This window comes from Lissotriton helveticus, chromosome 5_1 (genome assembly GCF_964261635.1).
Source record: "Lissotriton helveticus chromosome 5_1, aLisHel1.1, whole genome shotgun sequence".
Taxonomy (NCBI): Eukaryota; Metazoa; Chordata; class Amphibia; order Caudata; family Salamandridae; genus Lissotriton; species Lissotriton helveticus.
Genome location: NC_136065.1, coordinates 516670185 through 516690198, shown reverse-complemented (window position 1 = coordinate 516690198; position 20014 = coordinate 516670185). Strand labels below are relative to the sequence as shown.

The 20014-nt window shown below is 41.9% G+C and overlaps 1 protein-coding gene across 2 annotated transcripts in view; it reads left to right on the top strand.

The window, feature by feature from the left end:
* EPHA8 (EPH receptor A8) overlaps positions 1 to 20014 on the top strand; it is a 580176-nt gene that overhangs the window by 452279 nt on the left and 107883 nt on the right. The window contains exons 5-7 of one of the 2 annotated variants that reach the window (XM_078642852.1): positions 5145 to 5307; positions 6534 to 6630; positions 9698 to 9765. In XM_078642852.1, the coding sequence (XP_078498978.1) occupies positions 5145 to 5307; positions 6534 to 6630; positions 9698 to 9765 (328 nt within the window). Of the gene's footprint in view, positions 1 to 5144; positions 5308 to 6533; positions 6631 to 9697; positions 9779 to 20014 lie in introns of both variants that reach the window. The other variant, XM_078642851.1, reaches the window with a different exon arrangement.

Genomic DNA, 20014 nt, shown 5'->3' with positions numbered 1-20014 from the left:
TGCTGTCATTTTAAAAGATAGCCTTGCAGGCCATTTATCAACTAAAATTATATGCAAATTCGATTTTCGATTTAAAGGTACTTTCAAAGTATTAATCTACCTTATTTTTACTTATAAGTCACCCCTAAGGTCTCCCCAAGGTACCCCCGGTGTAGGGTGCCTTGTAACTATAGGCAGGGACATTATAAAATATATTTTATAAGCCCTGGTGAGGCTGCCACATCTGTTTTTCCACACTGTAGTGAATGGTTAAGTAGGCTATTATTGGAATATTTTATTTAGCTATAAATATTGTTTGAAGCCATTTGAAAATTACTTCAAGATATCAAATTAATAGTTGAGATAAATCCATCAACTTGCCACTGTTGGATTTGCAATAACTATTACGCTCAGCTCGTCATGCGCGTACGAGAGGTGTACCTCATGACGAGCTGAGCTCGTCATCAGCGTCGAAGGTGTTAAACTTTCTTTTCTGTGAACCAAAGTGCACCTATCCAGCTGCTCTCCCATGATTGGCCAGTCTGCTCTCAGGCTCTGCCAGTGCTACCCGATGAGGTGTGAAGTGTTATGTCAGAGGACATAGTAGGTTTCTTGAGGGCGGAGAAGTACAAGTTGCATAACAGATGGCAGGAATTAATGAGGGGTAGCGCAACTGGTCTCCAAAGTGAGAATGTCACTTTAGGACAGCACAAGGCCTCCCCCATATCCTTTTTTTTTCAGCCACACAGCCTCAGTAATTATATTAGGGTTAGAGTTGGAAAGGGAGTGTTTAGGAGGACTAGCTACACAAGTAGGTTGATCCAGAGCCTCTGGAGAAAATGTCTCCATGCTGGATTTTGAAAGAATGATGCTTTCTGGGACAGGAATAGGCCACACTTTGGAGGAAGTTGTCATACACCTGGTGGAGCCCTGCATCCCATTTGGCCAGGTGCACTGTGGGAATTGTCGTCCAGACATCCCAAGGACCATCTAGGAAATTCCAGACCCTTGAATTTGTGTTTTGGACATGTTGAACCCTCAAGAGGAACCTCAGGAAGAAGTTCCCGAAGTTTGGAGAAATTCGGAGCAAATTTGGGAAAAAGCTCCATAAGGAGGACCGACCCGGCGTCGAGAGTCAAAATGGCTACCTTCAACCACGAATGTCAGGTTCTTCACACTGAAAGCTCTGAAGCTCCAGACTGCCAAGATTTGACCAGCACCATGCAGAATTTCAAGCCAGCAAACCTCAACAAATCTGGCCTGCTGAAGGCCTTTGCTTAAAGTCGAGGGAAAAAGCTCCAGAAAAACGACTAGGGTGTGAAGGTAAACTTTTCACCAAGGCCTCCTCCTTAGTGTATCCGACCACGGCCCATCACGGTTAGCCTCGACTGTGACTTTGTCCCGCTAAAGCGCGACCAGATGTCCCAAAGTGGCTCTATATGTTTTTAAGCAGTAGAATGTGTTTATTCTTTAAAAATTCATATCTCAGGTTCCCTACATTGGATGTTTGTCATTTTTGTGTCTATTTGTTCATAGAAATATAGTCCATGTTTATAAATTGGAGTTGGATTTTTATTATGTGTTGTGTGTTATTTAATGTATTGGTGTTTTTAAATGCTTTACACACCTGTCTCCTAAGTTACGCCTGCCTGCTTGTTGCTAGCTACCAAGAGTTGAGCAAGGGAATAAGTTAGAGACCTTGTCTGAACCTTTTATTGTGTTTGTGGCCTTATTACTAGTGGTAAGTCACTATGTATCACTACTAATAAACCACTTTCCAACAGTGAGTATATGTAAAGAGTCAACAAAATTACTCAAACTACACATGATGCAGACATATATATAAAAACTGCAATTTGGTATCACTGTGAGGAGAACATTAGTATGTGCATTAATGTAAATGTCTGAATTATACAGTATTTCAGTCAAGTGCAGCCATTTTCGTTAATGATATTAAAGCACAAAAATATATGGCACTACATGCACATATATATGACATAGTCAAGACTTGAAAGGGTGGAGCCATTACACTTCTCCAGTCCCCCCTCCGATGGCGAATCAAGCCTTCACAATCTAAGATCTAAATCTTGTCACACGGACCATCTTAAACTGTGGCTTTTAACATTTTCCTCCTAGATTCTTCCAGCCATTCTGTGATGTCATAGTGTTTACTCTGACAATATTCTAGCTCAAACACAACGTGGACGGACCCACAGGTGAATTATTCAACATGGACGATTCTCCTGTAAATCTAGGGGTACCAAGAACCACTAGGGTTTATAAGAAGAATTCTCACCCACCAACCTAGTTGGTGGCATGCTTCATCATCTGGTTCCCAGCTGGGCAGCCAAATGCAGCCCAGTTGTGCTTAGACACCTGAATTACAGCGGAGCAGGTTTTGTTTTAGTGTGACTGGTGCTCAAAAAGTGGTGAGGTTAAAAATGCCTCTGGGACTCCTTACTGAAAATGTTGTTTATTCTCAGCAGCCCAGGATAAAGGGGGGGATAAAGTGAAGACTAACAATTGGTCTTAGTTATCCATCATGTGCAGGTCGACATGTTTCAGCCTAAGAAAATGTTTGGAGGCTTTCTTCAGGACCATAAAATTTGAAAAAAAGTGCTGTGGCAAACATAAGCCACATGTGTGTTTTTCTTCAGCACACACGCTAAGGTGTGCTGTGTATGCAATGGTGTAACCATACTTACGGACCCACCGTTTTGTTTCAAAACACGTAAGACATCGAACACAACATAAAGGATGCACACAACATATATAGAGACCTAGAGTAATTTGTTCGTATGTACCATCAATCATACAGAAGACATGCAACATACACATGCAAAGTCATGCAAGGCGTTCATGTCTTGTATTGTTGGGGCTAGAATAGCTTGCATAGTCATTTATCTAGGAGTACTAATGATATGAGTGCTAATGATAAGACAAATGCAATTCTGAAGCAAGGAAAATACCACATATGATTGTTTCTGTGCAAGAAGGTGCCCCTTCTTGCACAAAATCAATCCTTCATGCAATGGAGGCACCCTTGCACCATGATGCAAGGGTGCCTGCGTTAGCACTAGGTTGCCGAAATGGATACAGCGCAGGGAGAAAAGACAGGAATGCACCTCATTGCATAAATACAATGCATTCCTGCTCTTTCAGTTTTCTGTAGGGCATCTCAGCAAGGTGACTTGATGCACTGCCCTACGCCAAAAGCCTGTAAATGAGGGCCTGAGTTAGATGTAGATGGATATAATCCTTCAAGAAAAATGATTAGTACTACAACTACAACTATTAGTGTGCCTGCTATCATTTAGCTCCGTCTACTAATTTTAGGATTAGTTTCTATTACTTCTCTAAAATCCTGACGACTGGATTTAATTTAGCAGCAGCAGAGTCTTTTGTGTTGATTTCCACCTATGTAAATGGCAAAACCAAATTTCAAATATTATGCGATGAGCTTATGTACAAGGTCTTTGTGAGCCTTCATTAGCCCTACTTGTGTTCTTCTGATGGACAACCTTATGCCACTTCAGCTGCCTCGGGCCTCAGTACTCTTCTTTCTTTTCCCACCAATCTATGTAAATGTCTCTAATGAATGCACAGTTCGAAGTCAATCATAGTCACATCCAGAATAAAATGTCTCAGTCTCTTTGATGATAATGTAACTTCCAATCATAATTCAAAGAAAATGTTCAGTTCAAGGACGTTCAACTTAATCTGCACTGTTATCCCAGTATTACTAGAACTCTCTCTCTTTGTCACTTGTGACAGAGTAAGTCCAGTCAGGGGACGAGTACCTCCAACAAGGTACTCTAGCTTGTTTCGATCTTCTGAGAGCAATCCCTTCACCTTCTTCATCACTCAAATCAGAATCCTCAGTGTCATCCAGAATAATCTGGAGCCCACCTTTTACTTATGGATTCAGCCTCCCCATCTTCTGCCTTCTCGGCCAACGTTCTCCTGCAGCCATTTGTCATCCTACAACACTAGGCCCTTCATCAGAGTCTAAGTCTAACTCAGTTGTCACTACAGGACAAGACTCTCCCACTTCTGTTCCAGCTATCAACTCCTCAAAACCCCCTCAGGCCGAACAACTGCTGCTTCAGGCTGTTGCTGGTCCCCCACAGCTTGACTAACCTGCTACCATGATCTTTTGACGACCACCGGTACTTCTGAGAGAGGTGGTGTTACATCATCAAGGGATACAGAACTCGGCGAGTGTGGGCAGCATGCACCCAATTAGGGAGACCTCTGCACTTCAAAACGTTGTTGTGATCAGAATCACCTGGAAAGGACCACGCCAGAGGGCTCCAGACAACTCTTTCATACATGCTTCTTCACCAAGACCCAGTTACCAGGAGTAAGGTCATGGCACTGTTCCTGATGAGGTGGGCTGTGGCAGCTTCAACCTGATCTGACACAGAATGTACCACATCAGCCGGTCCTTTGTAGTAATCAAGTATCATGTAATCGGTAATAAGAAGTGTGTTTGCCAGTACAGCTGGCAATCTCATAGCTCTGCCCATGATGATCTCATGGAGGGACAATCCTGTCCTCCGATCAAGTATGCTGCAAAGACTCATCAAGACAAAGCATCAGGCCATTTCAGAGACATAAAGCACACAGTTTTGTAAGGCTGGATTTCAATGTTCCATTGATCTGTTCCACTAGACCGGAAGCCGCAGGTCTATAGTTGATTAATGAACTAAACTAGTTTACCTGTAATTGACATAAAGTCCTTTCTACAGTTCTTTCTCATTAATGATAATGTTTTTTATTCAGTGATGATGGATTTTTGTGCCAAATTTTGAAAAATTCTAAGAGAAGACACACGCGTTTTTTTTTAACTAACAGCTGTTTTGTTTGTAAGTTCTTTATGTGTATATGTTTGTTTATTCGTTAACATATTTCTTTTTTTCTCTATTTAAATATGAAAAACATGAATACGGACTACACACAAGTACTGTGCAAAGCCTACTCCTTGCATGCATTATTATATGAGCTCTGTCATTGTTTCATACTAGATTTATATTGTAACCAGGGTCCTGTACGATGGGAACTTTCTAATTAAACCATATTAACTTAAATGTGTTGGAAATATACATATACAGATCTACTGCATTCCTTTGTTGTAAATATTTCTCACAATTTAATCTTAACAGGATAAAGAAATGCAGAGCTACTCAACCTTGAAATCTAAGGGGACCAGTGCCACGGTTTCTGGTCTAAAGCCGTCAACTCGCTATGTGTTCCAGGTCCGTGCCCGCACTTCAGCTGGTTGTGGAAGGTTTAGTCAGACAGTAGAAGTGGAAACTGGTAGAGCAAGTAAGTAAACCAAGGTGGATCTTAAGCTTTGGTGCAGTGCTACTCTCTACTTTATAACATAATAATTAGCTTGAACATACCCTGAGATGATCAATCACCATCAGTGTGCAAATTAGTCTGTAATATATTTGATACAGGTACCTTTGAAATTTAGTTTAAGCCCTTAATTTAGACAAATGTTTTCTCTGTGACAACGTGGCTTTATATTACAGAATTACAGCAGTGGCCAAAATGCTCTTGTACAGGTTACCTGCACTCACATGTTGATTATGAAGAGCCAAATTTAGGACCTAATTAAGGGTGCATAATAGGCTCTACCTGTAGCTAAAATACAACGAGGAGAAGCCATAGCAGCCAACCACAAAATACTTTCTGAATTCAAGCCATTAATTACATAAGACCTGTAATGCGTAACTACCACAACAATGCATTTGACTCCAAATCTGATAATCCCATAATTTTGGACTGGAGTCCACATCATTTCAAACTATCAACAGAAATAAAAAAAAAATATTACCTCAAATTAAGTAGGCACTAAATCCATTTCTTAGGAAACAGCTATAACTGTTCAAGGATTTAAAAGGCAAGGATTACCTTGAGGGGAATTTAAGTATCAACAACATAGAGAAAACAATTATTTTTAAATCTAGGTACCTGAAATTAAGACATTATAACTGTAAGGCAGACTTTCCTTCACTCTGGTCTGCCTTCTAGAACATGGATCCAGAACAGCTCGCCTATAGCTGTACAGCTTTACTGGTTACTGTTTCCTTTACTGTGATATGGTTAATGCAGCAACTATTGAGTGGTGGCTGGGAATCTATTGCCTATCATCTTATCAATTGACAAGTGTTAGTAGTAGATCACATTATTAAATTCACCCGTGGAGAAAACTACAAATTATTATGCATTGTTTTAAAGCTACTTTGTTCTTCTTGATACTTGCTTTTCTACATTATCTTAACTTACTTTTAATTATTTGTTAATGCATTTGTTAGTTTAGAAATACATATTATATCACTTTTTTACACATTGGCTAATGTTTGAAATAATATTGGACAGTATTGAATAGGAAAAAATGTAAACATAGATCACTATTGATTAATAGAAAACATATTGTATAACTGTGCATGTTATGTCCCTTCGAAGTAAAAGTCACAGATTTCAAATTGTGGGTTTTAAATTCAGGGCTTCTCTTACAATACATCTTCTGTGTGCCCTTTCAGTGACTCTCCGATATGATACCATGACCATTGTGTGGATTTGCCTAACCCTGATCACTGGTCTTGTAATTCTGCTGGTGTTTCTCATTTGCAAAAAGAGGTACAAAAATATTATTTAGTCAAACTCTTGAGTGTTTGTGTGCATGCTACATACATGTGGATGGTGTTCAATCCTGAAATTTGGCTAGAAAGGTAGGATATCCATGTCATTCCATCAATTTGAGTAGACATTTTGTTTGTTATATATTATCTTCAATTGTTATGATAAAACAAATAACATCAACTACAATAAAAATAAATTAACGTGAAGTATTAGGTGTTTCATGGCACACCATTAACTATCCTAACAAATATATGTTGGTGAGTTTATTGCTGCTCAATAATCTGCCAGACGCAACACAGAAACATTTGAACAGTAATATTAATTTATTAGTTCAACAGCCTATATTAACAACACAACGCTTTTGCATTCCACGCCTGACAATCAAGTAGCACATTAAATTAGCCTTACCGTTCGCTCTGTTTCTCTCTGCTTTGGTCCCTTTAGATTTCAAGATTCTGAGAAAGGCTGAAATATTGACAACATTAACACAAATCCTATGAGATTCTTCTCACAAGCCTAATGTTATGCCTTGCAAATATGTAGTAAACATCAATGTCATATAATATTTTCCCAAATGACTGACTGAACCTCAAATAAACAAAATCCTTGCTGTCATTACTAGTAAAAGTCCACAAAGAGAGCAATTTAAATTTTCCTCCAGATCTTGAGCAATGCTCTTTGAGCTAATCAATAATAAAAAAAAACCATATATCTTGCATCCTTTCCAACTTGGTGCTCTTTTGAAATATTAGCTCTAGAATGCTTAGTCTCATACAAAGTAAGACTTTGGTAAATGAAACCTGATCTGAATTACCGAAGAAGAGAAATACACCATATCAGAGGATGTATTACTTATTTTGAATGTTGTCTGCTATAAATTGTTCGTAAAAGTAATCTTTTAGATAAAAATCTGATGCATATCACTATATTTTCTGAAGATCTTACCTTAATTAGCCTGGAAAACTGGCTTTCAAAAGAAAATGTGAACACAAAAAATTACAGAATGAGTTTGTCAATCAAGTCCTTAGGAAGCAGCAAATACCAAGAAGCAAGTGTTGGCTAAGGCTAAACGTTTTTGAACCGTTTTGATTAACCCCTTTGATGCTCATGACGAGCTCAGCTCGTCATGAGGTACACCTCTCGTCCACTCATGACGAGCTGAGCTCGTCATGAACCGAGGGTTTTCGTAATCTTCAGCGCACCGCGGTAAATCTTACCGCGGTTAAGGCGTTAAATATTAGATAGCAAATAGTGGGATATATTCTTGCAGAAGCAACAGAAAGGAAATACTTGTAATCTAGATAGTTTGAGTCAAGGGCTGTGTGCCTGCAATTATTGAAGAGGATAATGAGAGGTAATAAAATATAAGTTGTGAAACCACACTTTAAGAATACAGTGGGCAGCAGATAAAGGTATAATCTACACTAGCTTTATAAATGGGGATAGAATGAGTGTCGTAGCTCCATTATGTTGCATCCCTACGATCGAAGAGCGATGTGACACTTTTCACTGCACCCTCCTTGCGACACGATGGATGCGTCGTATTTAATGTATAGTGCTCCATGTCGCAAGGAATGACAGATACGTCAGGAATCCTGGCGTTTCTGTCGGCGCAAAACAAACGCATTGCTGGAGTTGGGTCACAAGCATGACACAACTCCAGCAATCCATGGGGTAGGCTTGTGTCTATGGCACTCTGTCACCTTTACGCCTGCCGTGAGGTGTAAGGTTTTGATGCAGTGGCATCCTAGAAGTGTTGCAGTGTTGCACTTCAACACTTTTACAACCCTTTTCTAAGTGGGAACGCCCACCCTGCATACATTATACCTGACGCAGGTAAAATGTGGCGCAGGGCTTTACAAGGTGCCGCATCTGTCTAAATGCAACACCTTGTAAATATGGTGCAACGTGGAACATTATTTATGCCGCCACTACGTCACGAAAAGTGACACAATGGTGGCGCAAAAGTGTTGCAAAGCCTTCATAAATAAGGCCTAAAGTAAACATAAACTGGGGAAGTAGTACCCCGGAGGCACACACGCACAAACACAGTGAATGAAAGACATTAATAACCTGTAGATTGACTTTAAGAAGTGAATTAGGACGAGGCGGTTGAACATTCCCTTGACTTCATGGTCACTGGACTTGAGCCTGCTGCTAAGCTAAAGCACAATCTGGAGGAGCAGGCACCAGTAATTTCCATTTATTCCATGTCTCGTTTCTTTGGGAATACATTACCATGAATACTAAGTTCAATTATAATTTGGTAATCAATTTTTGTGCTAACAATATTGTTGGAATAACAGTAGGCTCTTTTAGTGTCATCTTATCGATGTTTTTTTGAAAAATTTAAAAATATATTGTAAGCAAGTTTTTTCAGAGGTTCTTTTTTAGTCACACCATTCTTTTGTATATATTTGAGATTCATCCCTATCTCTGTCACTTTACAGTAGATATACATACTCCCTACTTTCCTGGTGGGCTGCAGAGGTGTCAATGTATCAACATTTGGATCCACAAATCAGAACTGATTGCCAGAAAGGTTCAGATTGAAATATGCAAAAGCCTAACAGTATAAGACACTGAACAGTATTCACCAATCTAATGGGAAAGTAATCATTGATCAAGCAATATTTAACGAAAATACACATGTTAAGGAATTATGCACAAACCATTACCACACTAAAGCATCCCTTTATTCCTCTGCAACCCTAAAAAGTCAAACCAACCAATGAGGTATTCGTCTTTTAGTTTTTCAAAAACTTACCCTGATTATATGTAACAGAGCATGAGACAAATTGCATGAGGAGAGTAGGCACGGGGAATAAAAGTGCATACTGAAAGCAAATATGACATGAAGTAAGAAAAAAACCAATATCAAGCGAGTGATAATGGAAGGGGGCAAAAGAAGTAAAGAAAAATGGCACAGAACAGAAAAAGAGAGAGAGAGAGAGAGAGAGGGGAGTTGTGAAAGCAATATTTTAATGTATTCATGTATCTTTAGTAGCCAAGTGTGAGAAAAAGTCCTAAAGTCTTTAAAGGTTTATTTGGTATTTTTCCGTAGACATTGTGGTTACAGTAAGGCTTTCCAGGATTCCGATGAGGAGAAGATGCACTACCAAAATGGACAGGGTAAGCTGGACCAGTTTGTGCAGTGATTTTAAACAGCAGAGAAACAAATCATTACAACATCTTAATGTCTGTGAAAATCAACAATAATGCCTGCCTTAGTATCAACATTGGGTAGAGGAAGATTATTGACGGAAACTGCAAAAGTAATTATGGTGAAATTCACCAGCTTCATTAAATGACTATTTAAGTGCAATTACCTATTGCTCAATATGTTAATAGTGGTTCATGCTTTCTGAAGAGGGGCTTAATTGGTCTTAATTGGCTGGCTCACAATAACGGCCCCAAGCTAAAACGCAAATAAGGGGAGGGATAATTTATCCTGAGAAAGTGCAGTAATAATGGAAGAAACACCTGGTCTAACAGTGTCACTAAAAACAGGTAAAAAGACATGTCAAGTGACTTTGCTGTATGACCCTTCTACTTAACCTAAAACACAAGCAAGCCGCTATAGTTAGTGGCAGCATTTTAAGCATGATTAGCTGAGATAATACTTGCTTGTTGATATTTCATACTGGTTGTAGTGTAGCAATTCAATTGCATGTTACAGAAATAACTTCTATTTTTTTTTAGTTGTATGTACTTTTATATCACAATGACACATACTCACAGAGTATTGCACACAGTTAGGTTTCACACTAACACATAAAGGGCCATAACGTACATCACTATCTGACTTGAATGCTTGCATAGCAAAGGGATGCAATAATCGCACTAAAATGAGTGAGGTCCTGAGGCCACAAAATAAAGATACTGTAAGTATTTTAGATTACATTTTGACCATCATATTCAGGTCTCATTCCACTTGCTCTGGCTGCCCTTTACTCTGTTTCACTTGCTATCGCTGCCTTTCCTTTACCTTTTTCATCATTCACTCTTTGCCTTCTTTCATAGTGCAGTAATTAAATATGAACAAGGTGAAATTATTCTGTTTGAATTGAGCTTGCTCTGAACAGCGCACACCTACTTAAGAAACTGTAGAGCATTTTCAGATGCAACCATGTCTGAGTTATGCGGTTCATTTCAACCATATGCCGATTAAGATGATGTTTCAATTAGATGTCAACCTCAAGATCTTTAATTTGAAGTACGAGCTGGCTGCTGGCCATTGGTTTTTGAAGTTATCAGTCTTGAATGTCCTAGAAACTCAATACTGCTATCAGCAAAATACATTTTAGAATATTGCACGAGGCACGCCAACCCCATTATATATCAATATTAAAACATATGCTTTTATTAATACAAAAACATACATATGGTTCAACATAAGTAGAAAGAAAACTTGATAATTGTGTCTCAGAGTACTGATATCTTTTCTTAAACACATGGAAAAGGTTGATTTACATGCATAACCACTAATTATCTATGTGTTGATCCTGCAACAGTTGCTGTAACTAAAAAAAAGTAAGTAACATCATAATTCATCTTTAAATGTCAACAAAAGGGAATATTAACATAGGCGATTTAAAATGATACATGGAAGAATGGAAGAAGAAACCACACAAAACGACAAATATCTATATGTAGGAATTAAAGGAAGGATGGACACCAAACTTGTCACTGAAGTACTCTCACTCTGGTCTTTTGTTTTTGAAAGAGGTTTTATGGCTGACAGTAAAATTGCAATTGTTTCTTGCGTATTATCCATAACGTTTGTGAACATTTTAATTTTTACATTAAATAGGCTTGAGCAGTTGCCTGTTCGAAAACTGTATATGAGTGACGTTGTCACATACAATTCTCCATACAGTTTCTAAAATCACAGTGTAAATGTATCAAGGACACGCGACTCTGGTGTACATCCAAGCAAGCAGTTCGCCTTGACAATTGCAATTTAAAACATACTCCAATTGTGAAGTTGGATTTGAAGTCACAATTCTGAAGGTGCCACTTTTGGAAACGTTAAGTTTTCTTGTGCCAACCATTTGGTGCCAACAGCCTGTATCCTGGGTCCCATGACTAGGTGTAGCTGGAAGTTGGACTTTGTGTATTGCTTCCGGACAGTGACAAAAAAGGTGGGAATATGTGTTAGCAGGATGGGCCGCCTCTGACCTGATGGGGGGTTGCATGACTGTATCTTTTATGGTTTGTTTTTATAAACAGAATAAAGAGTAAGAATTTACATTTGACAAAGGGGAGGAGCTATCACCTACTTCACTTGCACAACACAAATACTCTGCCTAAGCACACTCACAAAGGGTTTGACACTAGTATTTGTGCCCCCAGAGAAGCTGGGGCCAGGAAAGGGAGGAAGGAAATTACACGCATCTATGTAGAGGGAAGATTCTAGAAGCTTCTTCCACTTCAAAGTGGTCACCAGGAATTAAGATTCGACCCTCAGAACCAATTCTTGAGTATACCTCTGGACCTGTGGAAGACTCAGAGCAAAGGAATGCTGTGCTGCTCTGCAGGACTGACTGCTACTCTGCTGCCCTGATGCCCGTCTGAGAAGGACTGGACCTCCACCTTTAACAGAGGACCACCAGAGTGACTCCAAGGACTAGTTAGCTAGCCTCCTAATCAGAGCTTTAGAGACAGAAAATATTCCAACCATCTTGAACCCCACACCTGTACTCGGCCTTCTGTGAGTCTTGCCACCAAGTGATGACACCCCAGTCCTAGAACCTTACTAGGCCTGAAGATGCTCTGCCAGCCCAGATGTAGTCACTTGGGCAGAACCAATGCAGAACAATGCATTGCCTCACATATTTGCATCGGAACTACCACAGTGAGATGCACCCCAGATGTAGGACCCCGCAGCTCCTCAGAACCACTGCTGTGTTTTTCAACCTCGATGACGGACCTCTCATTGCAGCCTCGCAGCTCCTTGGAACCACTGCGGCATGACGCATCCTTGACACAGGACCTTGCGGCCACTGCTGCCTGATGCAACCTAGATTAAAGGACTCTGTCAGCCGACATAAATTGGTCCCTGTATGCAGCCCGCGCTCCATCATGTTTGGCCTGAACTTGTGACTTTGTCTTGGTCTGGATGACCAAATGACCACAGTTGATGCTTTGTGCTTCTAAACACCATTTCCACCTAAATCTAGAATTGCATTTCTTTGGTTCTTATGATTGTATCTTTGTCTTTTTGCTCTCAAATCATTTATTATAGCCTTAGAGCCCAAAGTAGTGGGCTCTACCACTCATTAAAGGCCCGCTCCAACACGGCTTGGGCCTTTAACAATGGAGCGGGCCTCTAATGGCCAGTAGAGCCCGCTACGGGAGGCTCTAAGGCTATTAGAACATTCCACCCCTAGAGGGCAGAATGTTCTAATTTGTAAAACAAGGACCTCATAGAGCCCGAAGGAGTTGAAATCCCCTCAGGGTCTGTAAGGCCTTTGTTCACAGCAATAGCTGTGAACTAACATTGGAATCTCGATGCTCCGGGCTTCCCTTAGCTATTAAAAGCCCAGAGCACTCCATTGTCTTCAATGGAGACCTCAACATTCCAATGTTCTAATATATTTTTCTCTATTTTTCTAAATTGGTGTGGGATTTTTCTTGTGTCATCTGTTCACCTTATTATTGTTTGAAGTGCTGAATAAATACTTAACAAATTATTTCTAAATTAACCCTGACTGTTTTTGTGCTAAACTACCAGATTGGTAAGCACAGGTTAATTTGGGATTTTCTTTTGACATTACCCTGACAGGAATTTTGGTTTCTGCTTGAGAAGAGCTCCACCTGTCTCAGCCAGTTACCCAATTTCCTGCAGGTTGGCTTTGAATACCTCTAAAAGTGGAAGAGGTGTGGCGCCGCGGCCAGGGCGACTGACTGCGGAATCTGGGGATCATGGTTCGATCCCCGGCTCCGGTAGCAGATTAGCCCAGCACCATGTGACTCTGGGCAATAGTTTGCTTAATCTTACCGACGGCCCCCAGCGCCTAGAGACCCTTACGGGTGATTGTGCGCTTTACAAATGTGGATTATTATTATCTAGCATTGTTTATTCCAAGATCATTACCACTGCAAGAAAAACATAAATGCTTTTATTTGGCACATTATGAACTATTGGAAGCAGATACAAAAAAATAAAACATGCCATAATATGTAATTTACTTCTCTTAGAAACAACAATAGTGTAGTTTGCAGCACTACATTAAAAATCACAAATATTTTGTAATATTATTATTATTTTGTGGGTAGATGGAGTTTATATTACATCTCCGATGTTAAAAAAAATCTCTATCTTCCTACTTTTTTTAGGGGAAGCCCACATAAGTAATGCACTTTTACTGAATGCCCGCTGCCTTGCCTGCTACATTACTTGCAAGGAAAGCGTTAAGTTTGAGATAATGTTCAACTGTTATGTACAGATAATTAATATATGACAAAAGACAATAACCAGGCAAGGCTGAGAAACAACATTGTTTGCATGCCCAGGGGAAGTGTTTGGCTTATCCAAGCAGAGTTTCTCTAACACAGGGAGTTGTTTCTATTAATCTGTGGCAATGACCAGTCCCTCTAGAGCATTGATACCAACTACAATGAGGCAGTGCTCTTTAGAGGAATCAGAAAAAACTCTGATCACTTCTTTTAACAGAGTTTTGAAAACAGGCACGCTGGACCTTTTACCAGGAAATGAGTTAAAACTAATGTATGTTAAGAGACCTTCTTTTTTATTTTTAACTTTCTGTTTATTCAACATTTTGCTCAGGTACAGTACAAAGAATTATCAGTCATTACAATGAACAGAGGGCCTAGTGCACCAGCAAATGCTGGATCTTAAGTACCAAAATGTTCCCCAATTATACATTATTTGTATTTATCATATGATTATAGATTGATTGCAAATGAGTGTTTTACCCCCAAACAGTTATTGCGGTTTCTTCGGACCTTCCCTTCTTTACATATGTGTCCTTGGTTATCTTGGCAGTAAAATATAAAGTCCATTATTACTACTCTGTCTGCTAAAACTCTGCAACAGATCTGAGTGTATAATCCCCTGATGTCTTCTCGGAATGTCAAAATTTTTCTTTACAAACCACCTTTCAAAATGTTACCATCCAAGGAATGGGAACATGTATGTAAGGACTAAGGGCCAGATGTACGACCCGTTTTTGCCTGCGCAAGCGGGTTTGAGACTCATTTGCTCATGCAAAAACCTACAGGGCCATGTACAAACCCTAGTTAGCGAGTTGCAATTTATTTGCAACTCGCTAAATAGTATTTGGGACTCGCAATTAGGAAGGGGCATTCCAAGGGCGTTACTTCCTAATTGCAACTCGCAACCCTATGTAAGAATGTGTTGTGACCGCAAATTGCGGTTGCAAAACACTTGCAATTTACCACCCTCTTCCAGAGGGTGGTAATGCACTAGCAAATGGGAATGGGTCCCCAGGGTACCCCTTCCCCTTTGCAAATGCAGGGGAAAATATTTTTAGGGCCAGGCAGTGGTTCCAGGGACCACTAACTGCCCTTAAAAAAAGAAACAAAAACTTTTTTACATTTTTTTTTATGCAGCCCTTTTTCCTTTAAGGAAAACATGCTGCATTAAAAACATGGATGTCTGCTGAGCCCAGCAGGTCACCATACCTGGAGGTGCCACCATTCTCAATGGAATCGCAAATTGTGAGTGCCTCATGAATATTGATGAGGCATGCAATTTGCAACCCCATTGAGAATCGCTAACAGTGTCTTGCAAGTCGCTATTGAGCGCAATTTGGGACTCGCAAAATGACATGGTCGTACATCTGGCCCTAAGATCTGCTCTCTATTTCTGGCCTCTGTTCATACATACCTAGCCATTCATAGACTCACACCTTTCCTCATTAACATATCTGAGGCTGGAGTTGTGGCGACCTCCTACGAATATCCAGTTTCTGATGAAACTGATTAGCACATAGGCCACTTTGAAAAACGCTAGGCATGTTCCAAAAAGTCAGTGTGCTACACCCACCCACTGTTTACGACCTGCCCAGTAATACATGATACCTTTAGTGTGCTCAGTGCTTGACAAGAATTACATCATATTTCCCAGAGCTAACACAGGACAGAATTGAGGATGTACACTTGGTCCTGGGAGGACATTTGCTTGCTGGTTATAAAGCCATGTGATAACCTTCAAGGTTTCTCTCTAATCAACCCGCATATAGTGGTTAAGAATAAATGACCCATGAAATTGATTGGCCAAGGCCACAACCCAGTTCTTTGTTAGATGGAAAGCATATAATTTACAGATTCACTACATCACTGGAGAAATAGTAATACATGGTTTGGTAAAACCTTAAGAAATCAAGCATGTTATGTTAGTGAATGTGCAAAAGTTCCACTTGCTCATAAAACATTAGATACCTAGAGGACGCTATTGGCGTGAATCATGAAATGCGCTGCAGTGTTAAGTTGTACCCTGGCCATTCACAACTGCCTCCCTTACTCTTGCTGCCACAACAACTAAAAAATGTTATAGATTTATGGCCAAACATTGCCACACACTGAAGATCGGTGACCTAGACCATCTCAATATATGTAATACTAGCAGCCCGTCCCGACGTTGTCCGGGAGCAAAAGGCTGCTTCAGGGCCCACGCCCGCCCCGCAGAAGAGTTGTCTGTGCAAGTCCTGGCCCTGTTCAACTGATTTGGCCCACTTGTGGTATTTTTTTAATTCGTATGTATTGTTTTCTGCGTTTTATGTTGTCCGCAAGATGTGAGGAAAGTGTTGTGTCACCTGTTTAATGGTTTTTTTTTCTTCCGTGTGTTCGTTTTTGTATCCCTTCAAAGAAGTTTCCCTTTCGTTTTGTCAATTGTGTGGTGAAGTCCTGGCAGTGCTCGAGTGATTATGGGCAGTTGTGTTATTTTCGTTATTCGCATGTCTTATTGTAAGTGTTTTATCTTGTCTGCAAGATGTGAGGAAAGTCTTGTGAATGCGCAGTCGATTGCGTTTCTCCGTTAAGAAATGTTAGCTTGGAGGAGGAGCCAAGACGTCGGCCAAGATGGCCGCATAGGCGCCCGGCTCCGCCGCTCGCCCTCTCCCTTCCTAACATCCTGACATTTATCCTGCACCAAACCCCCATCTCCTTGCTGCTGAGACGACGCGGTGCCCGACCGCGCAATTCCGAGCTCGCGATCGCCCCGGATGACTGGGCAACGTCGACGCTAAGATTGGGGCCGGAGCTGGTTGTACTCCCGGGGCCTCAAGTGGCTGCGCTGCCGGCGGTGAGCTGCACAACAGCGGCTGTGGCTGGGCAACAAGGACCGGTGAACTCCAACAGGAGTTGCGGCTCGCTCGATTTTACCGGCGGCCACTGGCGAATGTCAGGCGACCACCCCGAGTACTTTAACACTCTTATGGCCGCTGAGTTGTCTGTGGCGCTGAAGCACGTAGTGTCCTGAAGGGCTCCAGCATAATTGCAATATTTGCTGCTAAGGGGTAAGGCGACCCAGGACGCACGACACGATGTGTACCCTCCAGTCCGGGGGGCCCTCGGGGGCGAGGAGCGCTACAACCACTGAAAGCGGAGAGAGGAAATACACCCTGAGAGATGTCCTCCTGGCTATTGAGGACTGTTGCACCTCCCTGAGCCATGGACTGCTGGCCGTTTCTGACTCCCGGGTGGTCGCTGCCCTGGTTGTGGCGCCGGAAGACGCAGATGGGACTGGGATGGATTGTTTGGAAGGCTATGTTCAATTTGTAGCGGTTGAAGACTCTCGGAGGTATTATGGACTGGACCCTAAGGACAGTGAGTATGTCGGCCATATTTGCAAGACGGACAACTCCTTTGTTTCCCTGACTCAATTGATCGCTGCCAACCGTCAGGGCCAGACACTTCCTATATCGGATGGCGATTACTCGAGAGGAGAGGTCGTTGCTGTGGGGCTGTCCGCTCAGACTGCTCGAGTGGGTCATGGGGGGCAGTTATGGCCACCAGATTCGTTCCCCGGTGGCACCAGGGAGCTGGGGACTGTTTTTACTCGTGCTCGAACTGGCCAAGGATGAGTGAGACACTATTCTGGCGGATCCTTTTCTGGGCACTAGACGGCGGCTTGGTCTCTTGTACTATTTCGAACACCTCAGGGGTGTTTGCTCGACGGCTGGCTCAAGTATCTTCCCCCTCCCCTCTCGCCCTTGCTTCCCTGATATGGAGTGCGAGTCCCGAGACTACTGGTGGAGAGATGGCTGCGGGTTGTGACGGCTCGGTCGGGGGCTGATGACGTCCATTTTGTCTTTGTCTGCTGATCTCCGGCCATACTTGGACGCTTTGTGCTGCTGCCTCTGTTCCTGAGTGAATAAATGGGTGATCTATACCTGGGAGACCTGTAGGGACAGGACAGGGTTAATGTGTTCTTCTAAAGGCTATCCCTTTGGCTGGGAGAGCGTTCTGTGCCGTGGAAATTTCCTGCAACCCTACGATGGCGGCGGCCCGAGAGAACTGGAAGTGAATCTGGCCCTATGTCAACCCCAGCCGAGACGGATGTGGCGGTCTTCGTGAGCCATTGAGACCTCTTATACGTCTGTAGGATTGCACCTTTGCCTCTTTCTCGAGTGATCGAAACCGCTTTGCTGATTTATCGATGGTGGGCGGTGGACTTGCTTTGGCTTTTGGGCTCTGTGGTCGCTTATCCTGTCTTCCCTCCTCTCGAATTGACGTTGCCTCTCTACTATTTTCGGTTATCTTTGTATTGCTGACGGTTTGGATTGGCAGAGCCCGCGTGGAGAATCGCAACGAGCTATTTGTACTGTACAGGGTCTGCGTGCTGGAACATGAGGGTCTGGGCTGAACTTTATTGGACTTTTGTTGCCGTGTTTCTTTTGTCTTTGTTGGGTTGTATCTGTGGGAGCGAGGGCCGACCGTGAATCTGAGCGTTTGATTGTTATTTGTCTGATATGCTCGGGACTGGATTTGTGGCCTCTGTGGTGCCGGGAGTCGGGCGGGGTGGTTCTTTTACTGATTACGGCTCCCCTACAGCCTGCCCCTTGATTTGCTATAACTTGCTTAACACTATGGTACGGGATGTCTGCTTTTGGCGGGGGGATGGGAGTCTGGGAGCTCGTATCGTCTTGTAAGATTCTCCTCCTCCAACTTTTTCCCTTCCTTGGGGTGTACTTTAGGGGGCGACAGACACGCTGCTAGTGGGGTTAGGTCGTAGCCATTTGCAGGGGTGTAGGGTGGGGGGTTGTGGGGGGTGTTTTTATTTTTCCTTTGTTATTTTCTATGACCATTCTATGTCCCTTTTTCCTTCTTCGCAAGGGATGTGACGTATTCTCCTGACTTTTGCCTAAACGTATCTGGGTGCCACAGTTTTGCTTCGTATATCCTGTACTCTTGTTGGGCGGGTGCTGTTGAGTGGTGCTTGCAGTCATTGCTATACAATTGTTTTGCTTCCGTTTTACGCTGTATTGCTCTTTTTACTGCTTATGACTGTACAATATTTTGTCACTTCATAGGCCCGTCCACAGCTGTGCTGTATTTCGTTAAATGACACCCGATATGTATATTTTTCCTCTTGTGTTATAATAATAAACAGATTTTAAAAAAAAAAAGAAATGTTAGCTTTTTTTGTTCGTGTTTACCCCCCTGTGACGTCGTTGGTCAATGGCCAATGGTTAAAGACTTTTTTTTTGGTAAGCCAAAGTCGTGTGTGTGTTTTCTTTAGTGCGTTGTGATTGGTGTAGTATGCGATTAATCCTGCCCCCTGTGTGGCGTCATTTAACACTCCTCGTCGATGGAAGGCCCGCCTGGTTTTTAATGCGAAGGCGTCAATGTTGTCTGGGTAACTGCAACGAATGTGTGTATATTTCTTATAGCGCGCACCTCTGCTGTTTTTGTATATTGGTGTTACCGCACTGTATGTGTGAATTTAAATTCATTGAAAGCGCATTTCCGCTGTATGTGTTGGGATTTGCAAATGTTTGTTAGAAATTCATTGAAAGTGCATTTCCGCTCTATGTCTGCATATTGTGCGTTCTAAATTCAGTGAAAGCGCATTTCCGCTCTATGTGTGCATATGTAAGTGTGTTGTGAAGTCGCTTGGCCTATGTTTGTTATTTGCACTTGGCACGGCCCTGTAAACGCCCACATTTGTTGTTTGAGACGCCCACGGCCACGACCACGCCCCCAAAGGACTACTTTACCACTTTTGGCGTTTTTGCTTTTTTAATGTATATGGTGTACATATCTATAGCCTATGTCCTTCTGCCACATCTCCCCTTTCAAATGGTGTATTGGGTGTAGTGATTGGTGCATTACTTTTGTAGTTTACCTGGCTCAAAGGTTTGTGTTCTCTCTTTATAATAGTAGTATAGAT